This window comes from Ranitomeya imitator, chromosome 1 (assembly GCF_032444005.1).
Source record: "Ranitomeya imitator isolate aRanImi1 chromosome 1, aRanImi1.pri, whole genome shotgun sequence".
NCBI classification, from domain to species: domain Eukaryota; kingdom Metazoa; phylum Chordata; class Amphibia; order Anura; family Dendrobatidae; genus Ranitomeya; species Ranitomeya imitator.
In genome coordinates, this window is record NC_091282.1 from 1,051,667,321 (window position 1) to 1,051,688,163 (window position 20,843).

General features: G+C 47.2%; 1 protein-coding gene across 2 annotated transcripts in view; it reads right to left on the reverse strand.

Annotated features, from left to right (window-relative positions):
- Window positions 1–20,843, reverse strand: part of MAP9 (microtubule associated protein 9) — a 286,412-nt gene that overhangs the window by 109,148 nt on the left and 156,421 nt on the right. For both annotated transcript variants that reach the window (XM_069744116.1, XM_069744115.1), the window contains 2 exons: window positions 4,391–4,587; window positions 497–555 (listed from right to left, as the gene is read on the reverse strand). In XM_069744116.1, the coding sequence (XP_069600217.1) occupies window positions 497–555; window positions 4,391–4,587 (256 nt within the window). The remainder of the gene's footprint in view (window positions 1–496; window positions 556–4,390; window positions 4,588–20,843) is intronic.

Genomic DNA, 20,843 nt, shown 5'->3' on the forward strand with positions numbered 1-20,843 from the left:
TTTTTTTTTATGTATTTCTGATGGGAAGTCATGCATACCAGGATGGGGATGAGGGTGCCAAGCATACCAGGATGTGGATGAATGGGGCATGCATACCAGTATAGGGATGAGGGGGCCATGCATACCAGGATGGGGATGAGGGGACCATGCATACTAGCCTAGGGATGAGGATCGAGCACATGCATACCAGTATAGGGATGAGGGAGCTATGCTTACCAGGATGGGGATGAGGAAGTCATGTACACCAGGATTGGGATGAGGGGGGCCATGCATACCAGGCTTATACTCTAGTCAATAAGTTTTCCCAGTTTTTTGTGATAAAATTAGGTGCCTCAGCTTATATTCGGGCACGCTTATACGCACGTTTATACTGTACGGTACTTTAAGACTGCAGTAAAGTTACATGGATTATGATGAAGGCATATGCGTTATCTTTAACTGCTGTTCCCAAATCACCGAATATCTAATTTTAATGGCAAGTAACTAAGCTAATTACCTGTTTGAATGAGATCTACCTAGTTCCATTGTTGCGGTTAAGTTCTTTAGATGATCAAGCTGAAAATAAGAAGCAAATTAGTAGTTATTATAAACGAGATAAAAAAATAACACATGGACATTAACCTAAAATAACAAATACAGTATTTAAGCAGCTTACTTTAGTGTTTTAGAGACTTTATAGGAATTTTTAAAGTCACCAGGTTTTTGCCACCTAATCTGAGAGCAGAATAATGTACAGATTGAGACCCTGATTCCAGCGATGTGTTACTTACTAGGCTGCTCGCTGTAGTTTTATCACTAGAGGACTAGTAAACCTGCTGCCATGTAGTCCTCCATATTGATGAGCTCTGTATAACCCCGCCATGCACACAAGGACAGAGACGGGGGAGCCATACATACAAGGATAGGGACTGGGGAGCCATGCATACAATGACAGGGACTCGGGCGCCATGCATACGAGGAAAGGGGTGGGGAGCCATGCATGCAAGGACAGGGACTAGGGAGCCCTGCATACAAGGATAGGGACGGGGAGCCATACATACAAGGACAGGGACTGGGGAGCCATGCATACAAGGACAGGGACGGGGAGCCATGCATACAGGGACAGGGACTAGGGAGCCATGCATACAAGGATAGGGACGGGGAGAGATGCATAGAAGGACAGAGACAGGGGAGCCATGCAAACAAGGACAGGGACTGGGGAGCCATGCATACAAGGACAGGGACGGGGGAACCATGCATACGAGGACAGGGGTGGGGAGCCATGCATACTAGGAAAAGGACGGGGGAGTCATGCATGCAAGAAAGGATGGTGAGCCATGCATACCAGTACAGGGACAAGGGAGTCATGCATACAATGACAGGGACGGGGGAGCCATGCACACCACAATAGGGATGAGGGGACAATGCATACCCGGTTTATACTTGAGTCAATAAGCTTACCCAGTATTTTGAGGGAAAAGTAGGTGCCTCAGCTTATACTTGGGTCGGCTTATACTCGAGTATATACGGTAATTCTCCCCTCCTGGATCTGCTCTGCTCCTCCAAAATCAAATCTTTGTCCTCAGGAGACCAACACTTGGCAGGGGCAATTCATCAGCACTGCAGTCAGCGATGACTGCAGCGTTCATATGTCATCTGAAGGGAAGAAATACTGTGCCTTCCGTGCTTACTTAACCTTCCAGCTGGATTTTTATTCTAGTTGACCGGTGGGGGACGTACAGGATAGTATGGAAGAGATATGCCATTCTGGGAGGGGAGTATCATTTTTTTTCATTAGTGGACAACTCTTTTAACCTTCGTCCGGCTGAGTAGGTACAATTGTAACTATTCCGTTTTAAAATTGCAATAACTTTTTTTTTTTTCAAAAAGCCGTAGAGGGCTGAAATTTTGTGACATCTCTGCAGTTTTGGTCCAGAATATATTGGCCGCCAAATTTCAATAAAATATATATGAAGGTACAATTGTACCTCTGCAGCCTGTTAACGTTGTAAAATTATGCAGCCTGACGAAGGTTAAATGGATATTCTGGTTACAAGAATATATAGCTTATGCATAGGACAAATACGTAACTTAAGCTGATCACCACAACAGGGCACTTTTCTCCCAGTCTGAATGTCTGAGATATTTTAAAAATGGGCTAAATTAATACAGAAAAAATTGTTCACCTATGCAATAGGGCAGCACGGTGGCGCAGTGGATAGCACAGCAGCCTTGCAGCGCTGGAGTCTTGGGTTCAAGCCCCACTAAGAGCAACATCTGTAAAGAGTTTGTATGTTCTCTCCGTGTTTGCGTGGGTTTCCTCCGGGTACTCCGGTTTCCTCCCACATTCCAAACACATACTGATAGGGAATTTAGATTGTGAGCCTCGTCGGGGACAGTGATGATAATGTGTGCAAACTGTAAAGCGCTGCGGAATATGTTAGCTCTATATAAAAATAAAGATTATTATTATTATTAATCACTCATTGGTCTAGACACTGCCCCATTACCTGACCAGTTCAGCCAATCACAACGTATAAAGTCAGTGACTGGTTGCAGCAGTTATGCGAATAGTGGCTGAAATATTGCTGCGATATAGGGGCAGCGCTAGAATGACTGGAGATGGAATAGCATCCACAGTACATCTAAAATATCAAAGATCTACAGTGAATTCAGTGACATTTTCTCAGTGCAGTTCAGCCCGGATGGGGACACGGCCTCAGTGTCCGGCGGTAACCTGAATGAGGTCACCGCTGCTCACTGATGCTGCGCTCGCAGAAGCTCATTTACCAGTGGTTGTCAGCCAGGACAGTCGCATCTTGGCACCGTCCAGGTTGAAAACTATTAATCCCCAGACGTGGATTACAGCATGGGACAGAACAACGGAGAGGTGAGGGATATTGTTATTTATTTGTATTTTATTACAGGAGACAAGGTATTCAATGGAATTGGCATGAGGGGAGTATAAGGCTATGTGCACACAATGCGGATTTTGCTGCGGATCCACAGCGCTTACAATGTAAACCTATGGGAAACAGAAAACGATGTACACATGCTGCGGAAAAAAACGTGCGGAAACTCAGTGGTTTACATTCTGCAGCATGTCACTTCTTTCTGCGGATTCCGCAGCGGTTTTACACCTGCTCCAATAGAAAACCGCAGTTGTAAAACCGCAGTGAAATCCACAGAAAAACCGCGGCAAATCTGCAGCAAAAATGCAGCGTTTTTGCCCTGCAGATTTATCAAATCCTATGCGGAAAAATCCGCAGTGGACCATTCTACGTGTGCACATACCCTAACTGTGTTTGTTATTTTTAAATAAAAATGGAAAAGTGTGTTTTGTTTTGATTTCAAATACAAGACTTTAAACTTGCTGTGTGTTTATTTACAACTATAGGATTAGTAATATGTGTCTTATAGATGCCTCTCAATTACTAAGCCGTGGGCTTGATGTCACCAGACAATACAAAGGTGACATAAACCCCACAAATATGAACCCCACTTGCCACCGCTACAGGGCAAGCGGTAAGAGCCGGGCAAAGTGCCAGAATTGGCGCATCTAACAGATGTGCCTTTTCTGGGCAGCTCTGGGCTGCTATTTATAGGCTATCTGGGAGGTCAACATTCATGGCCCATTACTAGCCTGAGAATACCGGCCCCCGCTGTCAATTATTTAAAGTAATTTAAATAATTTAAAAAAACTGCGTGGGGACCACTTTATTCTTGATAACCAACCTTGCTAATGATGACAGCTGAGGGTTGCAGCCCCCAACTGTGAGTTTTGCCTGTCTGGTTATCAAAAATACAGGGTAACCCACACCTTTTTTTACATTTATATATTTATAGCACAGGCGGCAGCTGATGAATACTCCCATCAGCCACCGCCTGCTATCACTGTTATTAGCGTCAGCAGGTGTAGGCTGATGGGAGTAAGTGTTCCATCAGCCGCCGCCTGCTGTCACTGTAATCAGTTGAATATAACTCATCATTCGACTCTGCCCTACAGATATTTAGGGAAAAGTTGCTAAATCTTTAAATATATATGTATACAGGCACCTATACAGGCAGTACATGGAATATAGACATGCTTGCACTGTTTTTTAAAGGTGGAGAAGTTTTTTTGCGTTTATTTATTTTAAATTGCAGCCTGCTTAGTGTGTGTTTTCCTGTAGATTAAACAACGTGGAAAAAAAAAAAATAACCAAAAAAGTAATGGAGACTAAATCAATTTCCATAGATTATACAGTATAAGAAAGTCTCCAGCCCAATCATGTGTCCAAAAAATGAATTAAAATAAAGAAACAGGTGGGAGCATCAAAAGGCAAGTTTGCACAAGGCACCATTCATCCTAACGCTGGCACCGATTTTGAAGTGGAAAATATAAAGAAGAATAGATTGTTAATAGCCTTACCTGTTTATTCGTCTGTTTGATCTTCTCATGGTCGTCCCTTATTTCAGGACTCTTCAGTATGGAATCATCTTTGGTGTCTTGCTGCTGAGACTTCTCTTTCACATCTGAGATCATGAGGTCAAAAACTGAGGGAGATTTCCTTCCATTTCCACTTGACTCTTTGTTTTCACCAAAATCTTCTTCTCCGACCTGCACATCTAGAGTGATACAACATGTGATGTACATGATGCCTTCAGTTTTGGTTACAATAATGGTTTCATACAGAGAGGTTGCATCGTGAGCAGAACACCTGGCCATTTGGGTGCATACTCCCTTCTTCAAGCATACACCATGAAACTCGTGTCTGGGCTTTATAGTGCTGTAATTAAATATTTACATCACATGGTGCACACAGTTCATTAGTTATATACATTATACAGTTGAAACCAGAAGTTTACATACACTATATAAAAATACACATATGCATGTTTTTCTCAATATTTGACATGGAATCAGAATAAACCTTTCTGTTGTAGGTCAATTAGGATTACCATAATTATTAATATTTGCCAAATGCCAGAATAATGAGAGAGAGAAATAATTTTTTAAAGGGAACCTGTCACCCGAAATTCGCGGGTGAGGAAAGCCCACCGGCATCAGGGACTTATCTACAGCATTCTGTAATGCTGTAGATAAGCCCCCGATGTAACCTGAAAGAGGAGAAAAAGACGTTATATTATACTCACCCAGGGGCGGTCTCACTGCTGGTCAGGTCAAACGGGCGTCTCCGGTCCGCTGCGGCGCCTCCCATCTTCATTACAAGACGTCCTCTTCTGATCTTCAGCCACGGCTCCGGCGTACTTTGCTCTGCCCTGTTGAGGGCAGAGGATAGTACTGCAGTGCGCAGGCGCCGGAAAGGTCAGAGGCCCGGCACCTGCGAACTGCAGTACTTTGTCTGCCCTCAACAGGGCAGAGCAAAGTACGCATGCGCCGGAGCCGTGGCTGAAGATCAGAAGAGGACGTCATGGGGTGCATTAAAAGAGGTCTGGATACACATGATGAGAGCATTATACTGCCTCTGTACAAATCCCTAGTTAGACCGCACATGGAGTACTGTGTCCAGTTTTGGGCACCGGTGCTCAGGAAGGATATAATGGAACTAGAGAGAGTACAAAGGAGGGCAACAAAATTAATAAAGGGGATGGGAGAACTACAATACCCAGATAGATTAGCGAAATTAGGATTATTTAGTCTAGAAAAAAGACGACTGAGGGGCGATCTAATAACCATGTATAAGTATATAAGGGGACAATACAAATATCTCGCTGAGGATCTGTTTATACCAAGGAAGGTGACGGGCACAAGGGGGCATTCTTTGCGTCTGGAGGAGAGAAGGTTTCTCCACCAACATAGAAGAGGATTCTTTACTGTTAGGGCAGTGAGAATCTGGAATTGCTTGCCTGAGGAGGTGGTGATGGCGAACTCAGTCGAGGGGTTCAAGAGAGGCCTGGATGTCTTCCTGGAGCAGAACAATATTGTATCATACAATTATTAGGTTCTGTAGAAGGACGTAGATCTGGGGATTTATTATGATGGAATATAGGCTGAACTGGATGGACAAATGTCTTTTTTCGGCCTTACTAACTATGTTACTATGTTACTATGTTACTATGTCTTGTAATGAAGATGGGAGGCGCCGCAGCGGACCGGAGACGCCCGTTTGACCTGACCAGCAGCGGGACCGCCCCTGGGTGAGTATAATATAACGTCTTTTTCTCCTCTTTCAGGTAACATCGGGGGCTTATCTACAGCATTACAGAATGCTGTAGATAAGCCCCTGATGCCGGTGGGCTTACCTCACCCGTGAATTTCGGGGTGACAGGTTCCCTTTAAGTAATTTTATTTCTTACTACAAAGTCAAAAGTTTACATACACTAAGATTACTATGCCTTTAAACCTTTCTGGACTGTCCATATGATGATGCCATGTGTTTGGAAGCTTCTGATAGGCTTTAAGTCAACATCTGAGTTAAAGGGCTACTGTCACCCCCTCCAGCCGTTATAAACTAAAAGAGCCACCTTGTGCAGCAGTAATGCTGCATTCTAACAAGGTGGCTCTTTTAGTTTTTGGTGCAGTTATTACCAAAATAAAGCGTTTTACAATTTCACCAAAATACCTGTCTTTAGACAGGACGGCAAGTCTTAACCCCCCTGCTGCAAACGCCACACTGCCGTCACTCAAATCTTCTTCGGCGCTGGGCGCCGCCCCCTCCGCGCTGTTTTCCCATGAAGTCCGGCGCCTGCACTGTTTAGTACTGGCCGCACAGGCGCAGTCTGCAAGACTGCATGTGAGGTCAGACAGCCAGAGCTCACTGCGCCTGCACCAGTCAGTACTAAACAGCGCAGGTGCCGGATTTCATGGGAAAACAGCGTGGAGGAGGCGGCGCCTGGCGCCCCTGAAGATTTGAGTGACGGCAGTGTGGCGTTTACAGCAGGGGGGTTAAGACCTGCCTCCCTGTCTAAAGAAAGGTATTATTTTGGCGAAATTATAAAACGCTTTATTTTGGTAATAACTGCACCAAACACTAAAAGAGCCTCCATGTTAGAATGCAGCATTACTACTGCACAAGGTGGCTCTTTTAGTTTATAACGGCTGGAGGGGGTGACAGAGGCCCTTTAATTAGAGACACACTTGTGGATGTTTTTTAATGCACACCTGAAACACGCTACTTCTTTGTGTAGCATCATGTAAAGTCTAAAAAAATCAGCCAAGATATCAGGAAGAGAATTGCGGACTTGTACAAGACTGGCTCATAACTGGGTACAATTTCAAGGTACTTGAAGGCAACTCGTTCATCTGTACAAACAATTATAAGTACAGTTGTGGCCAAAAGTATTGACACCCCTGCAATTCTGTCAGATAATACTCAGTTTCTTCCTGAAAATGATTGCAATCACAAATTTTTTGGTATTATTATCTTCATTTAATTTGTCTTAAATGAAAAAACACAAAAGAGAATGAAGCAAAAAGCAAACATTGATCATTTCACACAAAACTCCAAAAATGGGCCAGACAAAAGTATTGGCACCCTCAGCCTAATACTTGGTTGCACAACCTTTTGCCAAAATAACTGTGACCAACCGCTTCCGGTAACCATCAATGAGTTTCTTACAATGCTCTGCTGGAATTTTAGACCATTCTTCTTTGGCAAACTGCTCCAGGTCCCTGATATTTGAAGGGTGCCTTCTCCAAACTGCCATTTTTAGATCTCTCCACAGGTGATCTATGGGATTCAGGTCCTGACTCATTGCTGGTCACCTTAGAAGTCTCCAGTGCTTTCTCTCAAACCATTTTCTAGTGCTTTTTGAAGTGTGTTTTGGGTCATTGTCCTGCTGGAAGACCCATGACTTCTGAGGGAGACCCAGCTTTCTCACACTGGGCCCTACATTATGCTGCAAAATTTGTTGGTAGGTTTCAGACTTCATAATGCCATGCACACAGTCAAGCAGTCCAGTGCCAGAGGCAGCAAAGCAACCCCAAAACATCAGGGAACCTCCGCCATGTTTGACTGTAGGGACAGTGGTATTTTCTTTGAATGTCTCTTTTTTTCCTGTAAACTCTATGTTGATGCCTTTGCACAAAAAGCTCTACTTTTGTTTCATCTGACCAGAGAACATTTTTCCAAAACATTTTAGGCTTTTTCATGTAAGTTTTGGCAAACTTCAGCCTGGCTTTTTTATGTCTCGGGGTAAGAAGTGGGGTCTTCCTGGATCTCCTACCATACAGTCCCTTTTCATTCAGACGCCGACGGATAGTACAGGTTGACACTGTTGTACCCTCTGACTGCTGGGCAGCTTGAACTTGTTTGGATGCTAGTCGAGGTTCTTTATCCAACATCCGCACAATCTTGCGTTGAACTCTCTTGTCAATTTTTCTTTTCCGTCCACATCTAGGGAGGTTAGCCACAGTGCCATGGGCTTTAAATTCTTGATGACACTGCGCACGGTAGACACAGGAACATTCAGGTCTTTGGAGATGGACTTGTAGCCTTGAGATTGCTCATGCTTCCTCACAATTTGGTTTCTCAAGTCCTCAGACAGTTCTTTGGTCTTCTTTCTTTTCTCCATGCTCAATGTGGTACACACAAGGACACAGGACATAGGTTGAGTCAACTTTAATACATGTCAACTGGCTGCAAGTGTGATTTAGTTATTGCCAACACCTGTTAGGTGCCACAGGTAAGTTACAGGTGCTGTTAATTACACAAATTAGAGAAGCATCACATGATTTTTCGAACAGTGTCAATACTTTTGTCCACCCCCTTTTTTATGTTTGGTGTGGAATTATATCCAATTTGGCTTTAGGACAATTCTTTTTGTGTTTTTTCATTCAAGACAAATTAAATGAAGATAATAACAAAGAATTTGTGTTTGCAATCATTTTCAGGAAGAAACTGAGTATTATCTGACAGAATTGCAGGGGTGTCAATACTTTTGGCCACAACTGTATAAACAAGATGGGAATGTCCAGCCATCAGACCGCTCAGGAAGGAGATGGCTTCTGTGTCCCAGAGATGAACGTGCTTTGGTCTGACATGTGCATACCAAACCAATGACAAAAGCAAAAGACCTTGTGAAGATGATGGCAGAAGCTGGTAACATTGTGTCAATATCCACAGTGAAACGAGTACTGTATCAACATGGGCTGAAAGGCCACTCTGCCAGGAAGAAGAAGAAGAAGAAGAAAGAAACATAAAAAAGCCATCTTAATGTTTGCAAATACACACAGGAACAAAGACCTTAATTTTTGGAGGCGTCCTGTGGTCTGATGAAATTAAAATAGAACTTTTTGGGAATAATGACCATCATTACATTTGGAGGAAAAAGGGAGAAACTTGTAAGCCTAAGAGCACCATCCCTACTGTGAAACATGTGGGTGGCAGCATCATGTTGTGGGTTGTTTTGCTGCAGGAGGGACTGGTGCACTTCACAAAATACATGGCATCACAAGAAAAGAAGATTATGTGGCAATATTGAAGCTACATATCAAGACATCAGCCAGGAAGTTAAACCTTGGGTGAAAATGGGTTTTCGAAATGGATAAGGACCTGAAGCATACGACCAAAATGGCTACAAAGTGATTAAAGGATAACAAAGTCAATGTTTTGGAGTGGCCATGATAAAGCCCTGATCTGAATCCTATTGAAAATTTATGTAAAAACTGAAAAGGCAGATGCGAGCAAGGCGACCTACAAACCTGGATCAGTTACACTAGTTTTGTCAGGAGAAATGGGCCCAAATTCCGAGCAACTATTGTGAGAAGCTTGTGGAAGGATATCCCAAATATGTGACCCAAGTCACTCAGTTTAAGGGCAAAGGTACCAAATACTAATGAAATGTATGTAAACTTTTGACTTTGCAGGAAGTACCATATATACTCAAATATAAGCCGACCCGAGTATAAGCCAAGACCCATAATTTTGCCAAAAAAAACTGGGAAAACTTATTGACTCAAGTATAAGCCTAGGGTGGAAAGAAATGCAGCAGCTACTGGTAAACTTCAAAAATAAAAATAAATACCAATAAAAGTAAAATTTATTGAGCCATCAGTAGGTTAAGTGTTTTTGTATATCCATTGAATCAGGAGACCCATATAATGCTCCACACAGTTCATGATGGGCCCCATAAGATGCTCCATATTAAAATATGCCCCATATAATGCTGCATAAAAGGTTAATGATGGCCCCATAAGATGCTCCATAGAATATTATGCCCCATATAATGCTGCACAAAGTTTGATGGCCCTATCAAGATGCTCCATAGTATATTATGCCCCATATAATGCTGCACAAAGGTTAATGGCCTCATAAGATGCTCCATAGAATATTATGCCCCATATAATGCTGCACAAAGGTTGATGGCCCCATAAGATGCTCCATAGAATATTATGCCCCATATAATGCTGCACAAATGACACACAAAGGATGGGAGCAGCAAATGACAGAATGGGGGCGCAGGATGGGAGCAGCACATGACAGAACGGGGGCGCAGGATGGGAGCAGCACATGACAGGATGGGGGCGCAGGATGGAGCAGCACATACCAGGATGGAGACCATATACCAATATAAATGCTCGCCACCCGGGCGTAGAACGGGTTCAATAGCTAGTAAGTATATAAGGGGACAATACAAATATCTCGCTGAGGATCTGTTTATACCAAGGAAGGTGACGGGCACAAGGGGGCATTCTTTGCGTCTGGAGGAGAGAAGGTTTTTCCACCAACATAGAAGAGGATTCTTTACTGTTAGGGCAGTGAGAATCTGGAATTGCTTGCCTGAGGAGGTGGTGATGGCGAACTCAGTCGAGGGGTTCAAGAGAGGCCTGGATGTCTTCCTGGAGCAGAACAATATTGTATCATACAATTATTAGGTTCTGTAGAAAGACGTAGATCTGGGGATTTATTATGATGGAATATAGGCTGAACTGGATGGACAAATGTCTTTTTTCGGCCTTACTATGTTACTATGTTACTATGTTACTATGTTACAAAGGTTGATGGCCTCATAAGATGCTCCATAGAATATTATGCCCCATATAATGCTGCACAAAGGTTGATGGCCCCATAAGATGCTCCATAGAATATTATGCCCCATATAATGCTGCACAAAGGTTGATGGCCCCATAAGATGCTCCATAGAATATTATGCCCCATATGCTGCTGCGATAAAAAAAAAAAGACATACTCACCTCTCATTGCTGGGCGCTGAGTGCCGGGGTCCTGAGCAGGCGGGGACACCGGGGCATGTTATGGGGGCCACGTGCGGGAGTCACCACTGGCTCAGGTCGCTGGCACTTGCGATATTCACCTGTTCCCGTTCCAGCGCCACGCACCGCTGTGTTTTCTGGGTCTCTGCATTGACTGTTACGTCATGGTGCTCTCTGATTTGAACGTTAGAGCCAGAGGATGCAGAAGACAGACCGGCGGTGCAATGGGGACAGGTAAATATTGCATTGGCTCACCCTCCCCCCATCATACTCCCCCCCTCCGGGCGCGGTCCCTGCTTCTCCGATGGTCTCTGGCGCTGGCAGCTTGTTCTTGAGTTCAGCGGTCCCATGGCACCGCTCATTAAAGTAATGAATAGGCGCGCCACACCTTAATGAGCGGTATCACGTGACCAAAGAACACACGAAGAGCTGTGGATGCTAGAGACTATCGGAGAAGCAGAGGCCATGCTGGGAGCAGGTGAGTATGATGTGCCAGCCGCCTGTCCCAATGTTCCACTTCCCTCGCCGATGCCCTGGGACAATGACTCGAGTATAAGCAGAGAGGGGCACTTTTAGCCTAAAAAAATGGGCTGAAAATCTCGGATTATACTCGAGTATATATGGTAATAAAATGCCTTAAAAAATTCTCTCTCATTATTCTGGCATTTGGCAAATATTAATAACTAGAAATAGGCCTGATGATATTGCATCTGGAGTGTGGCGAGATTTGAATCCCGTGCCAAAGCCGTGCGGCACCGCTCATTGGCTGAGCCGCCCGCTGACTGAGCCAATGAGCGGTGCCGCGCGGGATTTGAATCCCCTGCCAAATCTGGTGGCTGGCTCAGCCAAAGAGAGGAACTGCACGGTTTTGGTGGGGGATTTGAATTCCGCGCAGCTCACTGACTGAGGCCAGGGGCGCTCAGCCAATGAGCGATGCTGTGCGGGTTGGTGGGGGATATGAATCCTGGCCGCCATATCTGAATACCCATAACTTGGGTGTTCCAATATGGCGGTCGGCGTAGTTCCGTTGCGAGCAGCAGGGAGATGAGTGGCTGGCGCCGCTCATCTCCTGACTGCGTCACCGCTGACCTCCCTGAGGCGGGAGATGAGCCGCGGCTACTGTCGGGAGATCAGCGGCTAGCGCCACCGATCTCCCGACGAAATAGCGGTCACTTGTGGAGGCGCAGTTCGTGCCCTTCTGGCAGCGGTGGATTGTGGGATAGCGACACAATCGCCGGAAGCGGTGACAGAGCCGATTGGCAATTATATATTAGATTATGGTAATCCTAATTGACCTAAAACAGGAAAGGTTTTTTCTGATTTCATGTCAGATATTGAGAAAAACATGCATATGTGTCTTTTAATATAGTGTATGTAAACTTCTGGTTTCAACTGTATATACAGTTAGGTCCATATATATTTGGACAGAGACAACATTTTTCTAATTTTGGTTATAGACATTACCACATTGAATTTTAAACAAAACAATTGAGATGCAGTTGAAGTTCAGACTTTCAGCTTTCATTTGAGCGAATCCACATTAAAATTGGATTAAGGGTTTAGGAGTTTCAGCTCCTTAACATGTGCCACCTTGTTTTTAAAGGGACCAAAAGTAATTGGACAATTGACTCCAAGGCTATTTCATGGACAGGTGTGGGCAATCCCTTTGTTATGTCATTCTCAGTTAAGCAGATAAAAGGCCTGGAGTTGATTTGAGGTGTGGTGCTTGCATTTGGAAGGTTTTGCTGTGAAGTAAACATGCGGTCAAAGGCGCTCTCCATGCAGGTGAAACAAGCCATGCTTAAGCTGCGAAAACAGAAAAAACCCATGCGAGAAATTGCTACAATATTAGGAGTGACAAAATCTACAGTTTGATACATCCTGAGAAAGAAAGAAAGCACTGGTGAACTCATCAATGCAAAAAGACCTGGGCGCCTACGGAAGACAACAGTGGTGGATGATCGCAGAATAATCTCCATGGTGAAGAGAAACCCCTTCACAATAGCCAACCAAGTTACCAACCCTCCCAGGAGGTCGGCGCATCAATAGCCAAATCTACCATAAAGAGAAGACTGCATGAAAGTAAATACAGAGGGTTCACTGCACGGTGCAAGCCACTCAAAAGCAGCAAGAATAAAAAGGCTAGACTGGACTTTGCTAAAAAACATCTAAAAAAGCCAGCACAATTCTGGAAGAACATTCTTTGGACAGATGAAACCAAGATCAACCTCTACCAAAATGATGGAAAGAGAAAAGTATGGCGAAGGCGTGGTACAGCTCATGATTAGTGTTGAGCATTCCGATACCGCAAGTATCGGGTATCGGCCGATATTTGCGGTATCGGAATTCCGATACCGAATTCCGATACTTCCCGCGTATCGGATACCGGAATCGGAAGTTCCCAGAATTCAAACTGAACGCAGCAGCCAATGAGGAATGATTGGAAGTGTGGGCACATCCTGTTTAGCATGGTGGGCATGTAAGTACTGGCAAGGCTGTGATTGGCTGCTGAAATGATGTCACTCTGCACTATAAAAAACGCTGCCGCCATTTTGCGCTCACTCTGCTGTGATTTCAGTTAGGGACAGGACGCTGTGTTCTAACTGAGGGCCAGTTGAGCTAGTTAATTGCTTTATTTTCCTTTCCAAAGGCTAATTTAGCAAAACGCTGTGTGTTCTTCACTGTTCACCTTGCTCTTGCCTTGCAGTGCTGTTTTAACAGCGTTCTGCAAGGTCTCTGTGTGTGTGTGTGTGTGCAGCTCACTCTGTAGTCTGTGTGCAGCCATATACCCGGTTGTATTCAGCTCAGGGGGGGTTCACACTGCCTCACACAGTTGTCCTTTTTTGCTCATAGTGCAGCCTGCTGCACATTTTTTCTCAAATATCCTATTAGTGTTTTTCCACCCGTCTCCAGCTAAATTGTGGAAAAACACTACATAGGATAACCTAGAGGGGGTTTTTTGGGCCTTGCAGCGCCGTTTACGGCTGTCTGCACGGTCTCCGTGTGAGCCCAGCTCGCCCTGTAGTCTGTGTGCAGCCATAGCCGGTTGGATTCAGCTCAGGGTTCGTTACTGGCTCATACCTTGAGAAAAATTTTCCTTTTTTTCAAATAGTGCAGCCTGTTTAAAAATTAAAAAAAAAATTCCCTATTAGTGTTTTTCCACCCGTCTCCAGCTAAATTGTGGAAAAACACTACATAGGATAACCTAGAGGGGGTTTTTTGGGCCTTGCAGCGCCGTTTACGGCTGTCTGCACGGTCTCCGTGTGAGCCCAGCTCGCCCTGTAGTCTGTGTGCAGCCATAGCCGGTTGGATTCAGCTCAGGGTTCGTTACTGGCTCATACCTTGAGAAAAATTTTCCTTTTTTTCAAATAGTGCAGCCTGTTTAAAATTTAAAAAAAAAAATTCCTATTAGTGTTTTTCCACCCGTCTCCAGCTAAATTGTGGAAAAACACTACATAGGATAACCTAGAGGGGGTTTATTGGGCCTTGCAGCGCCGTTTACGGCTGTCTGCACGGTCTCTGTGTGAGCGCAGCTCGCCCTGTAGTCAGTGTGCAGCTATAGCCGGTTGGATTCAGCTCAGGGTGCGTTACTGCCTCATACCTTGAAAAACAATTTCCTTTTTTTCAAATAGTGCAGCCTGTTTAAAAATTTTTTAAAAAAATTCCTATTAGTGTCTTTCCACCCGTTTCCAGCTAAATAGTGGAAAAACACTACATAGGATAACCTAGAGGAGGGTTTTTTGGCCTTGCAGCGCCGTTTACGGCTGTCTGCACGGTCTCCGTGTGATTTAAACTAGCTCTGTAGCCCGATCTGCACAAAAAAAAAAGTAAAGTTCACCAAACACAACTTAACACTTGTGTAGGCCACATTTGAAAAATAATAAAGTTTAGTCCACACTTTACAACATTAGTGTTTCTTACACCTGTTAGGAGGAGCATTTCAGGAATAAGCACACTAAGGCCTTAGTACTTTTCTGCTTATCTTTATCTGTCAACCAAGATGAAGAGGGCAGGGAGTAAGGCACGTGGGCGTGGGCGCGGAGCAGGGAGAGGACGTGGTGATTCTGTGCCTGCTGCGGGCACCGGTGACTCATCGTCACTCAGTTTCAGCAGGGAACAGTCCTTCATGCGCAGCTTTGTCGGAGAGCGCCGTGCACCGCTGCTGCGTGAAGACCAAATTGAAGCCGTTGTCGGGTGGATGGCAGCTAACGCCTCGGCATCGACTTCAGTTAGTGCCACATCCTCTCAGGCACAGAGCACTGGAGAGCAGCCATCTGTCTCTTCACCACCTGCCAAATTGGCCAGGCAGTCAGAGAGCCCAGGACAGGAGCCGTCTCTACTTCTGTTCTCTGAATCTCTTGGCTTGGAAACAGGGGGCCAGCCAAGCAGCATTGGAGAAATGGAAGAAGAGGCAGTGTGCAGTGATGCCCAACAGCTTTTTCTCTCTGACTCTGAAGAGGCAGGTGGGCCAGTGCCTCCGGTGACCACAGCGGCAGGTGCCGCTTTCTGATGCGTACTGTGCTGCCGAGACTACCCAGGAGGAGCAGTTGGTGGCAGAGGGTAGTGGAGATGATGAGGTCCTTGACCCATCGTGGCGTGAGGAACAGGAAGGTGGTGGGAGCAGCTCTGAGGAAGAGCTTCCCCTTACGGGCCAAAGAGGGAGAGGGAGGGGGAAGACTGCGGAGCCTGTAGCCTCCACTTTGGCACCCGTTAGGAGCCTGTCTCTTTCCAAAGCCAAAAAGGGCGCTCCCAAGACTTGCACTGCCTGGTCCTTTTTTGACACAGTTGCAGATGACATTTGTTTTGTCAAATGCAAGCTGTGTCATTAGAAAGTAAAAAGAGGGAAAAATGTCAGCAACCTCAATACCACAAATATGTGGAAACATGTGCGGACCAGGCACGCGGTGGAGTTACAGAAACAGACTGAAGATGTAGGCCAACCAACAGCGGCAGCTACCACCTCTTCAGCTCGTGTTGCCTCTTCCTCCAGCTCACGCACAGCTGGTTTGGCTTCCTCCCAGGATCGCCATGGAAGAACCTCTGGCACTGTTGTCCAGAGACCTTGTGTAATTCCACCCACAGCACCACCTTCCCAGTCATCCTCACACTCCCAGTCTACTCTACAGCCATCGGTAGTACAGGCATGGGAGAAAAGGCGGGCATTCTCGGCCAACCACCCCCGAGCACAGGCTCTGAATGCAGGCATTGCCAAACTGTTGTCCCTGGAAATGCTCTCGTTCAGGCTGGTGGAGACTGACAGCTTCCGTGACTTGATGGCATTGGCAGTCCCACAGTACAAGGTGCCCAGCCGCTTTTACTTCAGCAGGCAGGCTGTCCCTGCCCTGCACAGGCATGTTGAGGCAAACATAAAACATGCACTACTGAACGCCGTCAGTAGCAAGGTCCACCTCACCACCGATGCGTGGACCAGTCAGCATGGACAGGGGCGATATGTTTCCCTCACTGCCCATTGGGTTAATGTTGTTGAGCCAGGTACAGATCGTGCGAGTGGCGCAGGACGTGTCCTGCCCACTCCAAGGATTGCAGGAATCCAGTCTGTACGCATCGACTCCTCCTCTTACACCAGTTCCTCAGATTCCTCTCTGCAGGATCCGTCACAGTCCACCTCCACATGGACCCGTGAACGTTTACCTATGACCGACATGAGCACAGCCGTGGCCAAACGTCAGCAGGCCGTCTTGAAACTAGTTTCATTGGGGCATCGAAGCCACACAGCGCAGGAGCTCTGGAATGCCATCAAGCAGGAGAGCGATGTGTGGTTACTGCCAGCGAATCTCCAGCCAGGCATGGTAGTGTGTGACAATGGCCCGAAATCTGGTGGCAGCTTTGGCCCTTGGCAACCTCACTCACATCCCATGTCTGGCACATGTGCTCAATTTGGTTGTGCAGAGTTTTCTGAGGGACTATCCGGATCTTGATGCCCTGCTGCACAAGGTCCGCCTAGAGTGTGCTCACTTGCGGCGTTCCAGCTTGGCCAGATCCCGCATTGCTGCTCTGCAGCGCCGATTCCGCCTTCCGGAACACCGCATCATATGTGACCTACCTACCCGGTGGAATTCCACGTTACATATGTTGGAGCAGTTGTGTGAGCAGCAGCAAGCAGTTATGGAGTACCAGCTGCATCAGGCGCAAAGAAGTCGCAGTCAGCGCAGATCAGACTTCACAACCACAGAGTGGGCCACTATGAAGGAGGTCTGCCAGGTTTTGCGTCCTTTTGATTATTCAACGCGGATGGCAAGTGCAGATGATGCACTAGTCAGCATGACTGTCCCCCTTATCTGCCTGCTTCAGCAAACTTTGCAAGGGTTAAGGGATGATGTTGTGGAAGAGGTGGAGGATGAGGAGTCACCTTTTCCATCAGCTTCTGGAGAGTCAGCGCCACGTGGTTCCTCACAAAGGGGTACGCAGGGGCCAATTTGTGAGGAAGATGAGGAGGAGTCAATGGAGGAGGAAGAGCTCCATCCAGAGGAGGGAGCGACACAATTGTCCAGTGGTCAGTGTGTACAGCGAGGGTGGGGTGATGACGAGCGGGCAGAGATCATGTCTCAAGCAGGGGACAGCGTTTCTGGGCCAGTTGGCACTCTGCAGCACATGGTGGATTTCATGCTGCAGTGCCTGAGAAACGACCGCCGCATCGACCACATTCTCAACATGCCTGATTATTGGGTGTTCACCCTCCTCGATCCTCGCTACCGGGCAACGTCCAAAACCTCATCCCTGCGTTGACCCGGGAGCGTAAATTGCGGGAGTACCACGACACACTGGTGAATTCCATCATCTTCTCCTGTCCAACTGAGAGGAGTGCTGCTAGTGCTTTACAAAGCAGCTCAGTGCGTCGAGGCAGTGGGGGAGGCTCTGCCCAAAGAGGGAGCAGAAGCAGTGCCTCTGCCCAAGGCAAGCCCAGTATGGCACAACTCTGGCACATTTTTGTGTGCCCGCCCCAAATGTCTACACCATCACCGGCAGCTCCAGTCAGCAGGAGGCAACGGTTCCGTCAGATGGTGACAGACTACATGGCTTGCCCTCTTACTGTACTCCCAGACGGCTCTTCCCCGTTCAAGTTTTGGGTCTCTAAGCTGGATACATGGCCAGAGCTAAGCCAGTATGCATTGGAGGTGCTGGCTTGCCCTGCGGCTAGTGTCTTATCGGAACGTGTCTTTAGTGCCGCAGGTGGTGTACTAACAGACCGTCGCATGCGACTATCCTCCGATAACGTTGACCGGCTTACTTTCCTGAAAATGAACCAGGCCTGGATCTCGCAGGAATTTGCCACTCCTCTGCCTGATTAAGTAATTGGGTGTCATCCAGGTCTCCTGCTGTGTTCATCTTTCTACCACCTGAACTGCTATTCCTGGGCTCCAACACCGCCAGTTGCGGCTCAGAAGTGCAGGCTGCACAGTAAAAACATACGACCCAGTGTTATTGGGTTTCAGTAACGTCAGCTGATCCCCAGCTGTGTAGCCGGCAATGTGTCCTGCGACCGCCACGCTGGCACAACAACCTAAATGTAAGGGAACCTGTCCCCCCCCCACCCCCCGTCGTTTGTTACTGAAAGAGCCATCTTGTGCAGCAGTAATGCTGCACAAGGAAAAGGTAGCTCTTTTTTTTTAGCTCCTTGCACACGCAGAACTTAACACTTATAAAATGTGTTCACTGATACCGTTATACTGTCCCGGAGCTGGGACTTTCCTTCGTAATGTGACGCAGCACAGCCATCATTCCTACCCCCTTGGTGCCATGCGCTGCCTCCTCAGCGTTGTTTTAAGCTGTCACGGAGCCTGCGCTGTTCTGTTATCCCTTGGGCATGCCCTATTTGCGCTGCCTGTCTTCTGACATAATTTGGTGTCAGGCTGGCTGCGCCTGTGCGGCCGCGCTGCCCGAGATCCCGCCTCGCAGTGTCTTCTGATTGATTCACACTGCGGGCCTGGGATCCATGGGCATGCGCAGTGCATATCTTCCCCTCGGGCTCTCGCTCATTTCCCTCCGCCTTCTTTAGACTGTGCGCCGTCAGCTGATCCCTAATAGCATGCCACGGCCGTCACACCGCACAGTCTGAAGAAGAGGGAAGGAGGGGAGTGAGAGTCGAGGATATGCACTGTGCATGCCCATGGTTCCAAGGCCCGCAGTGGGATTACGTTAGACGAGACTGCGAGGTGGGATCTGGAGCAGCGTGGACGCACAGGCACTGACAGCCTGACACCAAATTATGTCAGAAGACAGGCAGCGCTAATTGGGCATGGCCAAGGGCTAACAGAACAGCGCAGGGTCCGAGACAGCTTAAAACAACGCTGAGGAGGCAGCGCACGGCACCAAGGGGATAGGAATGACAGCTGTGCTGTGTCCCATTACGAAGGAAATTCGCACCTCCGGGACGGTTTAACGGTATAAGGGGACACATTTTTAGTGTTTACTTCGGTGTTTGCAAGGAGCATAATTAAAAGAACCACCTTTTCTTTTTGCATCCTTAGTGCTGCACAAGATGGCTCTTTCAGCTACAAACGTCTTGGGGGGGGGGTTAAAGGTTCCCTTTCAACTTGCTCCAATCAGGCTTCGGCCTACACTCTGTTCCTCTGCTCCTCCTGCTGTCCCTGGGCTCTAACACCGCCAGTTGGTGCCTGGAAGTGCTGTGTGCACAGTCAACAGTCGCTCCTCTGTTATTGGGGTTCAGTAACGTCAGCTGATCCCCAGCTGTGTGTGCGGCAATACCTCCAATCTGCTCCTCCTGCTGTCCCTGGGCTCTAACACCGCCAGTTGGTGCCTGGAAGTGCTGTCTGCACAGTCAACAGTCGCTCCTCTGTTATTGGGGTTCAGTAACGTCAGCTGATCCCCAGCTGTGTATCCGGCAACGTGTCATGCGACCGCCACGCTGGCACAACTAAAATGTAAGGGGACCTGTCCCCCCCCCCCTAGGCGTTTGTTACTGAAAGAGCCACCATGTGCAGCACTAATACTGCACAAGGGAAAGGTCGCTCTTGAAATTGTGCTCCTTGCAAACGCTGAACTACACACTCATGTAATGTGTCCCCTCACACCGTCCAACCATCCCGAAGGTGGGACTTTCCTTTGTAATGTGACGCAGCACAGCCGTCATTGCTACCCCCTTGGCACCGTGCGCTGCCTCCTTAGCGTTGTTTGATTCCGTCATGGACCCTGCGCTGTTATGTTATCCCTTGGCCATGCACAGTTTGCGCTGCCCGTCCTCTGACATCATTTGTTGTCGTCCTGGCTGCGCCTGTGCGTCCACGCTGCCCGAAATCACACCTCGCAGTGTCGTCTAATGTGATCCCACAGTGGGCCTGGTATCCATGGCCATGCGCAGTGCATATACTAGCCTCTCACTCCCCTTCTTCACGCTTCTTCAGACTAGGCGGCGTCAGCTGATCCCTAATAGCATGCCACGGCCGTGACGCCGCACAGTCTGAAGAAGCAGGAAGGAGGTGAGTGAGAGGCGATGATATGCACTGCGCATGCCCATGGATCCCTGGCCCGCAGTGGGACTACATTAGATTACACTGCAAGGTTGGATCTCGGGCAGCTTGGACGCACAGGCACTGCCAGCCTGACACCTACATGATGTCAGAAGACGGGCACCGCTAACTGTGCATGGCCAAAGGATAACATTACAGCGCGGGCTCCGTGACAGAACCAAACAACGTTGAGGAGGTGGCGCCCGGCACCAAGGGGGTTG